Source organism: Cervus canadensis, chromosome 6 (assembly GCF_019320065.1).
Source record: "Cervus canadensis isolate Bull #8, Minnesota chromosome 6, ASM1932006v1, whole genome shotgun sequence".
In the NCBI taxonomy this organism is placed as follows: domain Eukaryota; kingdom Metazoa; phylum Chordata; class Mammalia; order Artiodactyla; family Cervidae; genus Cervus; species Cervus canadensis.
In genome coordinates, this window is record NC_057391.1 from 82862585 (window position 1) to 82875549 (window position 12965).

Below are 12965 nucleotides of genomic sequence, written 5' to 3' on the forward strand. Positions count from 1 at the left end.
CTCCCCTCTTCCAGCCTGTCACTCATTCATACCCACCCGCCTTCTTGTATATTCAGCCTCTGCTTCTGGCTCTTTCCTGTAAACATGCCCACGTCTCTCTCAACTTGCATCAGAGAGACTCCTGCCCCCGGCCCCCCTGGCTCCCAGGTTGGCTCCTTCCCTTCAGAGCGGGGACCCTGGGACCAGCTGGGCCTTCTGCTGTCCCTCCCCCTTCTCCCGCAGTACACTGTGTCCTAGCTCATCACAAACCTCTCTGGCCAGGGTCTCCAGGGACCTCCATGCTGCCAAGTTCAACAGACACCATTTGGGCCCTACCTTCCTCCATCTCCGCCCAGCGCCTGAGACCCCATCCCACGGCATCTGCTTTGGCAGGAGGGACTCGACTTCCTGTGATTGTCTTCCCTTTTCTCCTGCTGCCCTTCTCCTCCCAGGTCCCCTTCCTCCAACCCTGCAAGGTGAGTGCTCCCCGCATTCCATTGTCTTCTCATTTTTCTGCTCAGGAACCTCACCTAAGCTCACACCTCTGACTACCACCCACAAGGCAGACAGCACCTTTCAGTTCCTGCCCAGACCTGTCTACAGAGCCTAGGTCCACAGGTCCACCTGTTTACCTGCTACCTGCTGGCCCATGGCACCTCAGGCCAGCGTCCCAAATTGACCAGACCGCTTCCCCTCCACCTGCTGCATTTCCTGGGCACCTGAGCTAAGGACGAGCCTACCTCCTTCCTTCCTCCGCCTGGCCCTCAGGCACCTGCCATCTCTCCTCCTAACTGCTCTCAGATGCCCCCCACCAGCCCCTCCCCAAATCCCTCCCCCACACAGCCCCTCCTGAATTGGCTTCATCACCTCTTGCCTGGATCACTGCAGACACCTCCTAGCTGGCTTCTCAGGCTTGTTTCTCCTTCCAGATAGTCTAGTCCTCATGCTGCTGCCAGAAAGATCTTTCCAAATGGCACATCAGACAGTGTCCCTCTGCTCACATATCCTTTAGTGCCCTACAGGCTTAATTCCAAGCCCCTCAGCTTTGCTTAGGAGGTCTTGCCTGCTGGTTCTGCCTCACTTCTCCTCACATTCCAGCCAAACCAAGCTAATGCTTCATCCTTCTTGGGCAGAAACTTACTCTCCTGCCCCCTAACCTCTTCTTCCCCCTCTCTCCTTCCTTCACAGGCCCCACCTTCCTGGAAGGGATCTTTCCCAGTGATCCAGATCTGTGCTCCTGGGGCCCTGTGGTCATAACACTTATCCAGCCCCTCCCTGCACTGAGAATGTGTATTGGGGGGAGTGGTAAGTGCCGTCATTGATGGGCAGGGCCCAAGCAGAGCACAACTAAGGGTAATGACAGCCGCCAACCTGCACGGCGCGCCAACAAACTGACACGCACTGTGTTAATTCTTCCAGCAACCCGGTGAGAGGTGTTCCCATCTGCAAGGACACTGAAACTCAGAGATCAAACAATGTACCCAAAGTTAACAGCAGAGCCAGGATTTTAACCCAAATGTTGATGGATCAGGGTGTGTTGGGTGAACACAAGTTTTCAGGGAAGCAGGGACTTTTGACAAGTATTGAAGAAGAAGCAGGAGATTCGAGAAAGAGGAAGGTGAGGCAAGTGGAAGCAACGGTCTGGCTGTGTGTCCTCACTCAGCCTCTGCTGCCCAGGGCAGGGGAGGGGGCTGGGGAGAGGGGAGGGAACAGGAACCCTGCTCCAGGCACTTTGCCTGCGTGGGGAGGAGAGAGGGCCCTGGGAAGAAGCCACTGGCAGGTGGGACGGGAGATGAAGGGATAAGGAGTGTCCGCAGGCTCTGACTCAGCTGGTTCCCAGGGAGAAGGGCTTGACCTGGACCATGCGTGATTAGGTAAAAGAGACACAGGCTCTCAGAGGCCCTCCCCGCCCCCCTCCACCTGCTGACCCCTTCTGTCCCTGTGGGGGAGGGCCCCCCCAAGCACAGGTAGGAGTGGATTAAGGCACCCTGCCTTTCCCTAGCTCAGGCTGTGTTACTCAATCACCGAGGGTACATGGAGGCCCTTTGGGGCTGAAAGCAGCCTGCAGCCTGAGACACCAACTCCCGGCAGATGGCTTGGCCAGGTATTTTAGCCCCCCGGCTAAGTGGGGGGACCTAAGGTAGCTCCAGCTCTGGGGCCCTGCTCCCTGGGAAGCTCCCAGCCGGGCGTTCTCTCCTCCTCCTCCTCCCCTAAAATGATCCTAATTCCAGCAGGCTACCCCCACCCCCACCAGTCCCTGGGTCCCCTTGCCCCACTGGATGGGCATGTTGGCAACTTCCCAAGTCAACAATCAGTTGCCTACACTCTAGGCAAACGGTGGGGAGGCGCGGATTTGTAGGAGGAGGTCATGTGACTGTCTGGGCTGCGACCCAGGGGCGCAGAGCTAATTCCTCTGTTCACATGGCCTGGCATTCCAGAGCTGCCTCTCCCTGGGTGCTGGCCGCCAGCATGGGCCCCCAGCACCCTCAGCGCCCCAGACCTGTTCTCAAGGCAGCCCGGACCTCCTGCCTGGAGCTGTGGTTTCTGAACCACTGCCCATGGTTCCGGATTTCACAAGCTGGCTCCTCCTCGCAGGGAAAACCCAGGCCTCCCTGGAAGGGTGTGCCCTGGTAGAGAGGGAGGCGTGGGGGCCGGGGCCTGGGGAGCGTGTGAACGACCTTCAGAAGTGAGAGGGGCAGTGAGGGCAGGCCGGCAGAGGTTCCTCACTGCTCTGTGACCTGGTTGCCGTGTCTGTAAAATGGGAGTAATAATAGTACCTACCGTGGGTATTTTCCTGTCGAAGGAGAATAATTACAGCAAGCCGTCCCAAAGCCTCCATAATAAAGGAAATAGCAGATGACAAAGCCCAGTCCTCTGTCCAGAGGTTACACTCAATACCATTTCTCCCTCGCTGTTTTATTTTAGCCACAGTTTGCCAGTCTGTCACTAGGGAGGCCACTCTGCCAGCTATACCAAGCTGCCCTGGGGCATGTCAGAGGGAGAGGAAAGTGACTATAGAGGAGACTGCTGGACACTGCGGGGGACACTGGGTCTTCATGGCCACTGCCCCCTCCTCCACACCTGCATTCCTTCCAGAGACCCCCCCGAAGCCACAGTGAGGCTGGCATAGGGACCCCAAGGCTGGCACCACAGTGATGTAGGTTTAAGTGCACTGGTAGGACCAAGGGCTCGTGCACACACACACACATAGACACACACACACACAGACACTTGCCCAGGAGCCAAAAAAACCCTAATAGCTAATCCCTGACTGGGGAGGAGAGGACACCTCCCGCCCCCAGACTCAGACCGGGGCACGGATCCAAGTCCACTTCCTCGCCCTGGACCTTCCTTTCTGTCTTTGGCTTATTCTAAGATCTACTCCCAAGAGATATATATTATAAATCTGAGCTTCTTTGTGCGTCTAATACTGTTGAAAATACACACAAAATAACTGTCAACAATGCTTCCCTCGGCGGAGGGGAACTGAAGGCCTGGAAGGGAAGGAGGCTGACGGACTTTTCACTGAGTACCTGTTCATGCTGTCAGATTTTTTTTTCCTTTTTGCCATGTATTTGGAATACCTTCTAAAAAATTAAGATACTCTACCCTTGGGATGGAAGAATGGTGGAGGGCTTTGCTTGCTGTGCTAAAGAAACTGGACTTTATTCTGCAGGCAATGGAGAGCCAAGGGAGGTTTCTAAGCAAGGAGATGACATATAAAAGGCGTGTAAAAGACATGCCCGCTGCAGAGTCCTTGGCCTGGAGTGGGTGGAGACTGGAACCTGTGGGAGGCCAGTTGGGAGGCTGTGACACTTCTCTAGAGTCTGAAGTGGGGACCCACCAACTGTGGGTTCACAATATGGTGCCCCTGGGGAGGTAAGCTGTCATGGATCATTTTTTACTGAAGTTTTAGGGGTAGGAGGCAGCTGGACGGAGACTCCAGAAGAACAGCCCTGCTCCAGAATCCCTGGATGGAAATATGGCTTGGACAGCACTGCAGTGTGTCCCCAGCACAGCGAGCCCAGAAAGTGCCCTCTCCCGGGGCTTCCCAACAGCCCCTCCTGGGGACAGCCTCACTCACTAGCCTTGGAGACTGTGGAGACTGGGAGATGGGGAGAGGGCTGGGGGACCGGCTCAAGCTCTGAGCCTGGGTTTCCCGGGTCCTGTGGTGTCAGAAGTCAGAGGCTTCCTGCGTGGAGCAACAGAGGAGTTCTGGCTCTAGGCTGCCCTGGGCTTGAATGGAATACCAAGGATGGCCTTGGGTATTTAATGTCTCTGAGCTCAGTTGGCATGTCTATAAAATGAGGGTCATCACACCTTCCTCGTAGGCTGGCCTGATGTGTCCACTTACACAGCTCCTGGCAGGCCACTTGTTTCCTAGGTGACCAGGCAGAAGGGCTCGAAAGGGAGGGAACAGAGAAGCTCCAAGTTGAAGGAAAGGTGGCAGGAGTTCAGGTCTCCCTACCTCTTACCTCCATACCCAAATGGTTACTTATCCGACCATCTTTAAACCTTCAAAAGTTTCCAGTCAGCAAAGGGGGATGTGGTGTGTGGGCCCATGGCTCAGAGGTTCAGAGACAACTCCACTAATCAAGGCCCACCTGATATTTACAGTCAAAAGCCCAGACACTCCTCTCAGCACACCCTTCTCCTAAAGCTATGGCTGCAAAAGAGACAAAGGGACAAATGCTTGTTCCCTGTCCTCTGAAAGTGAAAGTGAAGTTGCTCAGTCGTGTCTGACTCTTTGTGACCCCATGAACTGTAGCCTACCAGCCTCCTCTGTCCATGGGATTTTCCAAGCAAGAGTACTGGAGTGGGTTGCCATTTCCTTCTCCAGGAGATCTTCCTGACCCGGGGATTGAGCCCATCTCCCACATTGCAGGCAGACGCTTTACCCTCTGAGCCACCAGGGAAGCCCTGTCTCTGGTGAGCTACTGAAAACAGTGAGCCCCGCCCCACTAGGTATGCTCTCACTGTCTGCTCATTTGATCACCACCTGTTCTCATATAAAGCTCTGGTTAAGCTCAATGTCCTTAATTTTTACAAGTCCACTGGAGTTGTTCCCTAGTAGGAATCTAGCCTGGGCTCTGCCACTGTGTGACTTCATCTCTCTGTGCCTTGGAGGTCCTCATTTTCACTAGGTGGACAGACTAGACCTAGGTTCTAACCTCAAGGTCCGTGGATGGGTTTCAGATGTGTATACCCCTTAAAAATCAGGGAAATTTGGTTGTGTCCCAGAAGTGAACTAGGTGGCCAAGGGGCCACTTGTAGAATGAAGACCTTTCAGTTGTACTATATTCCCCTTTGCATCTTTTGAATTCTGAGCCAAAGGAACATATTACCCATTTAAATATAAATACACAAAATTTGTATTAAAAAGGAAAAAAATGTATGCAAGACCATGTGTTGGGGCACATAGTTTTGAAGAAAGGATCCATCATTTTCATCAAATTTTTCTAAGGTGCTCCAACCCCAAAAAGGTTTAAAAAGGTTGTACTAGATGCCTGTAAGTGTCATTCTCTGTTCCGATTTCCTTGATTTGACAAAGTATTAAGAGAAAACAAAAGAGAATTTCAGTACTCGTTACATCAATAGCCTGGGCTGAATGCATGTGAAAATGCACCCTGAAATCACATTTAACAGCATAGGTGTGCACGCCTGCATGAGCTGAAGGGTTTAGATGTGAATGCCGGACTTACTTGATAGGATGAGTTGTCCTCACTGGTGGAGATCAAGGTCAAAAACTGACCCCCATCAGCCTATTCTCTCAAAGCTGTTGAATTAAGTCCTCCTTGCCCCACCCCTGCACCCACTCAAAGAAACATCCAGCACAGATTAGTTGCACAAACAATGCATATAAATAAAAGCAATATGGATTTTTTTTAAGTGTTAGCCACTTTGGCATGGAGCGGTGGGAAGGGAATGAGAAGCAGGAAATAGAGGAGGGGGGCAGATCCAGGGTGAACTGGAGATGAAGGAAGCCTAGCTCATCAGAGACCTACATCTGAATCTCTGAAACCCACAAGAATCCTCTTGTGTTGGAGAGGAAATTACTTCCTGGGTGTGCAACTGTGGAAGGTGTCAGGGTAGGGGGAATCTAGCTGAGGGATCAAAGCAAGCCTGGTTAAGGCAACCCGACTAGCAGCTGAATGGGTCAGAGCAATGAGAAAGGTCACACAGTTTCAAAAAAAAGAAGAGCGAAGAGGCAGCCACCATTTAACAAATGGCCCTGGGCAATGGTAAACTTTAATTAACTGCACCATTATAATTCACTTCCACTCCAAACCCCAGCTCTCCCTCTCAGCACCTCCCTCCTTCCCTTCCCCCAGGTCTCATCAAGGCAGGTTTCCTTAGTGAAACCCAACTGGCCGCCTGTGCTGGAGGCTTCGTTATTACAGCTCTGCCTCTTCTGCTAATAACGCACCCAGCCACAAGAAGAGCAAACTACAGTTCTCAGCTCTTAATGACAGGCCCCTTGTCTACCTATGGGCACTAAATCAAGGATCCTGTAATCCTACAAGTTCCTGAAAGGAATACCGTAGCAATGAAGCGTTCAGTGGCAGGTGAGCAGGAGCAGATGTGCATGCAGAGGCAGGTAACAGGGACAAAGTCCCCCTGGAATCACTGGACAGTACTCACCAGGTTCACACCTGGACCCCGTCATCCACACGCCCAGGCTGCCATGTGCAGCTCAAGGGCGGTGGCTGCACCCAATGCGCCTTCATTCACTGGTGGTTAAATCACACCAGTGACACTCTGTATTCTCAGCCTGCTGAGGTTTACCCATTTTATGTGTGTGTGCAGTGGGAATGGGGGTGGGGAGCACCTCAGAGGATCTTCCAGGCGAAACATGCTTGGTTTTTATTAATGAGCTTATGAGAAAAAGCCAACCCAGACCTTTAAGTGAAACGTGTGATTGGTAGCCAGGCGAGGATAGGTTTTAGAATTAACTCTTCCTACGGTCTGCTATGCATTATCACCCCCAAGTTAATTACCCCTGAGGATGAAAATAGGTTTCATGACTCATAAGCACCAATACAACACTTGGCAGCAGATGAAAATGCAAGGACACATTTGCAGGAAGCTGACAGGCACATCTATTTATATGTGGGGAGATTCTTAAAGAGGTGAGACAGGCACCTCCCGGGTACCAGGATTAAGAGACTGCTGCAGATCCATCAATTGCCATTTATCCACACCCTCAGACACACACACATACACACACACACACACACGAGTCATGGTTTCCACTACTTCAAGGATGGTGGTGGCAAAGCAGGAACAGAAACTAAAAGGCTGTTATTAACAGCAAGTCAGAACACCAACCCAACCTTCACATGGGTGTTCTGGGCCAACCAGTGATTTGTTTTTCCCCAAACTCACCTGTACCCATACCTACCACCCTACCCTTTGATTTGAGTGGGGTGGGGATTGCCGTCTCTTTCCTTTGCTATACCTCTAGCCTCTGCTATTCCTCTGGTGATCAAGGTCTGGGCCCAGCTTACCCCCACCAGGAATGGGGTGTGGCCAGGAGTGGATTTCTGATAGGATCTAGGATTTTTTCTTCCTCTATCTCATTTTCTACTTTCCTTCCATTTGCCTCTCCAGTAAAGTTCAAGGTTCAAACCAGGTTTGTTTGCCTTCCCTTAGTTCCCATCTAGGCTCAATCAAGGGGCTCTTGAGTCCCTAAAGGATGTTCCAGTCCCATCCCCTTCCTTCTGTACCTCACAGATTCCACCAGAAAGTTAACTAGATGAATAACCGCATTTCAACCAGCAGCAATGGGTTCTATCTGCTGTCATAAGCCATCACTGCCCCAGGAACAGGGTTGGGTTTGGGCTTTTTCCCCCTCTCCCCCCAACTCTGCAACCAACTAGATGTTCTGCTTTAAAAATTATCATCAAAAGCTGGGGTGGCGGTGGGGAGGTGGTGAGAAGGAAGCGTGTCACGAATGAAGTGAAACTGCTTCCAATGCAGGAACTGGAAGCTGCTAGAACTCTCCTGAGTACAATGAATGTTTCCCACTTCCACACCCCTCCTGCCGGCTCCCAGCTCTGTGGCACTTTTGGCTTTAAATGTACGACAACAGTGATTTCTGCCACATCTGAGGCAGAGCACCCCAGTTTTTTTTTCTGCTTCCCCTCATCCCACTTGCCTAAGTCAAAGCTGCATTGGGTATCAGCATATACTCGGGGCCACAGAGCAAGGGACCAAAAATGCATTCCTGACAAAGTCATCTGCAGCTCGGGTGCGCAGGGCGGGGGTGGGGAAGCAGAGGTGCTGAAGAGTAAACAGAAATCGCTTAGTCAGCAACTGTCCCGCCCCAGAGGTGAATGTAAATAGCCGGGTACAGAAGGGGAGGAGCGGTCAGCCAGCACTGGGCCTTCTACAGAGGCCACCGCTGAGGGCTTTCAAAGGCACCGGCGCGCCTCTGTGCTGTCGGAAGTAGTGAGGCGCTGTCCCTGCTGGTGCAGCTGTGCGGTCTTAGCCCTGGAAAAACACACTTGCTGACTCGGGGCAGAATTAATATCAATTGAATTTATTACAAGTTACTAAGCTCCAAGGCACATTACAGTGTTCTGTTAACTACAGAAATGTATAAAGGACGAACAGAGCAGATTCTCCATGTCTAGCATTTCGCTCTACTGTTCAAAAAGCATCCGTGCATCAATAAAGCAAAAACAAAACAACACGTGAAGATCCAACACATTCAGGTCAGTAGAAACAAACCAAAAAACATTTTCCCTCACCAACTTGCAACAAAAAACACCCACCCCCCCAACACCCCCCTTACCATTTTGCAAAGGAAACAGAAAAAAAAAACCAACAGAACAAAACTGAACAAAATAAAGTGAAGACGTCAACACTTGGGGCTGTTCAGAAAGAAGCTCTCACCATTTTATAGCATCATTTTTTTTTTAGGCAGCAACACTGGCCTTGGCAAAAAAAAAAAGTCATTTTCTTTTGTGTTTTTTTTTTTCCTTTCTGTGAGTGCATAACATTTACAAAAATACACACCAGCAGCAGTCGTTGCTAAGGGCTATTACTTCTGTACCTAGGCAAACACTCTGCCACCAATAAATGCTAACGAATATGATGCAAATGACCCAACCAATTATTATACTTAACACAAACCAGCTTATCCTTCAAATGAAGAAGTTAACATACCTTTGTTTCAAAATATAGAAACATACGACGAAAATAATGTCTATACATAAGACTAACTTTTTGCAGTTTGTTATATTCACAATTCTACATCTTGGGCAGCGAAGGGGTGGGGGGCGGTCAATGGGGTTGGGAAGGGGCCCTCTGGACAGGAGAGGAGCTGGTCTGGGGCAAAGGGGGTGGTTATCTCCTGGTTCAAGGGTCTCTCTCCTTTTTCACTTTAACATCCCCAGCTAAGATCGTCGCGATTTCGCCCTGCATGAAGGCCCAAGGTACATTCGACCCAACTAGGGGGCATTTCTCTCCGCTGGGGCAGTACACCTCGCCGGTAGCCCCCTGGGCCTTGATACTCTCTCTAGAGCAAGGGAAGCAGAATTTGTGGCTGGGAACGGAGGGGCACTGGACGAAATGCGTGTCCTCCAAACGTTCGTGGCAAATGGTACAGCAGAGGGGCCCGCTGTTGGCCATAGGGGAATCCGGAATGTTTTGGGGATGCACTTGGTCCATGCCCGGGTGGGTGCTAGGCGGCGGGGGCGCCACCTGTAAACTCAGGTCCCCGTTCCGCGACGTCAGGCGGCGCTGCCCAGGTACGGAGGCCGGTGACACGGGGCTGCTGCTGTTGCGCCGCGCGGAGGCCGTGGTGGAGTGCACCGAACTGCCGTCCTTGGGCGAGTGCGCCGTGCCCAGAGTGTCTGCCACCGACATGAGGGCGGCCATGGGCGACGGGCCGTTCTGAGGGGCTGACTCGGGCGGGGTGGTCCGGTTGGAATGGGGTCCCAGGGGTGGGGGTGGCGGGGGCGGGCCCCCTGCCGCGTGCCCCGGCGCCGCGAAGCCCCCGGCCGACATGGTGAGCTTGAGGGCCTCGCTCTGATTCGCCATCCACTGCTGCCTCTGCTGCTCCTCGCCCAGCTTCAGCGCGCCCTCGGCGGAGTCCGGAGGCTCCGGGGACGCCTTCCTCTTGCGCAGGCTGGCGGCTGCACCCCGGCCCGAGGGGGTGGCGGGCGGCAGGGCCCCGGTCCCCGGGGGTGCGCTGGGGGCGCGGCTTAGACTCACCAGGGCCGTGGGCAGCATGGGGCAGCTGGCGTCCAGGTAGGGCTGGGGCAGCATGTCGGCGCCGGGCACGCCCTCCTTAAAGAAGCGCACGGCCTCGGGCAGCAGATCTCCAAGGAGGCGCCAGTCCCCGGAACCGTGCTTCTTCTCATACTCCAAGTACTTGAAGCCGGAGGAGAGACCCCGGCCGAAGTCCTTCATACAGTCCTGGTACATCTGCTTGGCCACCCCGGAGGCGCTGGAGTACACGTTGCCCGAGCCCGTGGGGTACTCGATGAACAGTTTCAACTCGTAGTCCATGCCGGGCTTGGAGACGGCGTCGAAGGCGAAGACGCGGCCCAGCAGCGAGTGGTCCTTCTTGAAGCGCACCTCGTAAGGCGTGCAGCCGGCCAGCGTGAGCAGCGTGTCGCGGACCATCTTGGGCTTGTTGGCCCACTCCTCCGCGCGGTTGCGCAGGCTCTCGCTCAGCTCCGCCAAGGCCTCGGCGTTCCGCTGCTTCTCCTTCAGCTCGCGCTCCTGGTCGGTGCTCGACACAGAGCCGGGCCTCTTGCCACCAGCACCCACGCCCACCTCGGCCACCGACGACGAAGTCGAGGACGCCGCGGAGGACGAGGCGGCCGAAACGCCGGGGGCACCCCCGAGGCAAGCGGGGCCCCCGGGGGCCCCCGGGGGCGCAGGCGTCGGGGGCCCACGGCTGCCCAGGGCGTGAGGCGGCGGCGGAGGCAGCACCGGAGCGCTGGCCGGGCCGTTAAGCAGCGTCTGCGGCAGCAGGTTGGGGGGCACGGTGAGCTGGGGGCCTCCGCCACCCCCTGGGTTGGGCAGTCCTGCCACTAACCCGCCGTGCGTCCCGCGCCGAGACGCCACCGATGCTGCCGCCGAAGAAGAATTGGGGCTCTGGCGATTCAGCTCCGGGGGTCCCTCCTCCGGGGTGGGCTTGGGGAAGCCGTTGGGGCCCCCCAGGCCGTTGGGCAGCCGCGCGGCGTGGCTGCTGCTCCCCAGGCTCACGGGCGGTGGCGGGTACTCGAAGCGGCTGCGCTGTTCTACCGCGGCCGCGGCGGCCGCGCTCAGGCCGTAGCGCTCCAGGCCGGACGGGGCCGCCAGCACCGCAGGCTTGCTGGAACCATCGACGTGGTTGAGCTGCTGCTGCTGCTGCTGTTGCTGCGCGGCGGCCGCAGCCGCGGCCGCTGCCGCCGCCGCCTCCTTAGCCGACAGGGCCACCGTCTTGACCCCGACGGGAGGCGGCGGCCCGGGGGAGCGGCCGTCCTGGAAGCAGCCGTGCGCCCGTTTCAGTTGGCGCGCTGTCTCAATCACAAACTCGATGCGATCGGCGCCCTCGTAGTTGACGCAACCGCGGCATACGGGTTCCGAAAAGTCCCAGATCATGGCCCAGGGCATGCGGGGCAGGTCGCACAGGTAGCAAGACTGTCTCCGAGACGAGGACACCTGCGCCGCCGACATGATGCCGGCCCTGGGGAAGGGAGGCCCCCTCCCCCGGCCGAGTTGTCTCCGCGGCGCCTGCTCCTCCCGTAGGGCCGGCCGGCTGGGGCAGGAGTCCGGCTGCGGGGGGAGGAAGCGGGGGATGGGGGGGCGAGAAAGTTCTGCCCCAGGGGCTGGAGCGAGCGCGAATGTCCACCGCCGGCGCAGTGCCTGGCCGCCGGGGGCTCCACCGCCCGGGCGGCGGACGAGTGCAGCCCGGCTCCTCGCCCCCACCTCCCTCCTACTGCGGCTGTCTCGTCGCGAGGTGAGCTCCGGCGCCTTCTTCCTGGTGTCGCGGACCCAGGCTGGAAGCTCCGGGCCCGGGGCGGGGGAGGGGGCGAGGGTGGCCGGGTGCTGGCGGCCGTTGGCTCTTAGCCCCCTCCCCGGAGTATAAGCTGGTGCGTGGAAGCTCGCAAGGGGTTGTCTCTTCCTCTCCCCTGCTTGGCGGGGTGGGGGGGGGAACCCCCTACGACCTGCGTCCTCTCCCCTCCAGGCTCCCCGGGACGAAGGCTAGAGGGTGCAGTGCCACCCGGCGCTCGGGTCCAATCTTGCTGAAGTCGCGGCTTCCCCGGAGGGCCGGGGGAGGAGCTGGCAGCCGCGAGGCGCTTCTCCCCCTCCGCAGAGGTCGGCCGGCCGTTCCGCTGGCGGCGGCTGGGCGTGCACGGCCGCCAGTGCAGCCGCCGCGGTCACTGGTTTCAGGACGCACGAGAGCCGAGGAGAGAAGGCGTGCACGCCAGCAGGCTCCCGCCGCCGACCCCAGCCCCTCCACCCACCCGCCCGCCCGCCCGCCCCGGGCCTGGCCGGCGGCGCCGGGGGGGCCCCCCGCGGCTGGCGGCGCTCACGTTGGCTGCAGGGCGCTCGCGCGGCGCCTCGGCCCGGGTCGCATCCCTTTCCCCGCTAGCGCTCGCCCGGAATGTGGGGTTGTGATTGTTAAAACTCTACGTTCCGGAGGCGCGGCGCGGCGCTCCCGCTCGCGCTGCGGCTCGCGCTGTCCCGGGCTTGGCCGCGCGGGATGCCGCCCGGGCGGAGCGCTGACGTCACCACCACGCTCTGCACCAGTTCTCCCCCCGCCGCCCCTCCCCTTTACACTTCCTCCGTGGAGACCACTTGTTGCTCGGAAAAGCGCATGCGCGGCAGGCCGCCCAGATTCCTCCCAGTCGGCCCCTCCTCCGCGCCTCCGCCCTCCCCTCCCCCCCGGCTGTGCGTGTGTGTGTGTGAGTGTGTGTACAACAGCTGAGGCCCGGCAAGCTGATGCTGGAAGTCCAGGGCGGGGGGGCGTGGGGGGTGGAAAT

General features: G+C 56.7%; 1 protein-coding gene across 1 annotated transcript; it reads right to left on the reverse strand.

Moving 5' to 3' along the window:
• Nucleotides 1-8500: 8500 nt before the first annotated feature.
• IRF2BPL (interferon regulatory factor 2 binding protein like) lies at nt 8501-12756 on the reverse strand. Its single transcript, XM_043472629.1, has one exon. The coding sequence runs from the start codon at nt 11653-11655 to the stop codon at nt 9343-9345; it is 2313 nt and encodes a 770-aa protein (XP_043328564.1). The 5' UTR covers nt 11656-12756; the 3' UTR covers nt 8501-9342.
• Nucleotides 12757-12965: the final 209 nt, after the last annotated feature.

Bases quoted from the DNA above. Each gene is read 5' to 3' on its own strand.
- IRF2BPL (XM_043472629.1), bottom strand. From the start codon at position 11,655: ATGTCGGCGGCGCAGGTGTCCTCGTCTCGGAGACAGTCTTGCTACCTG.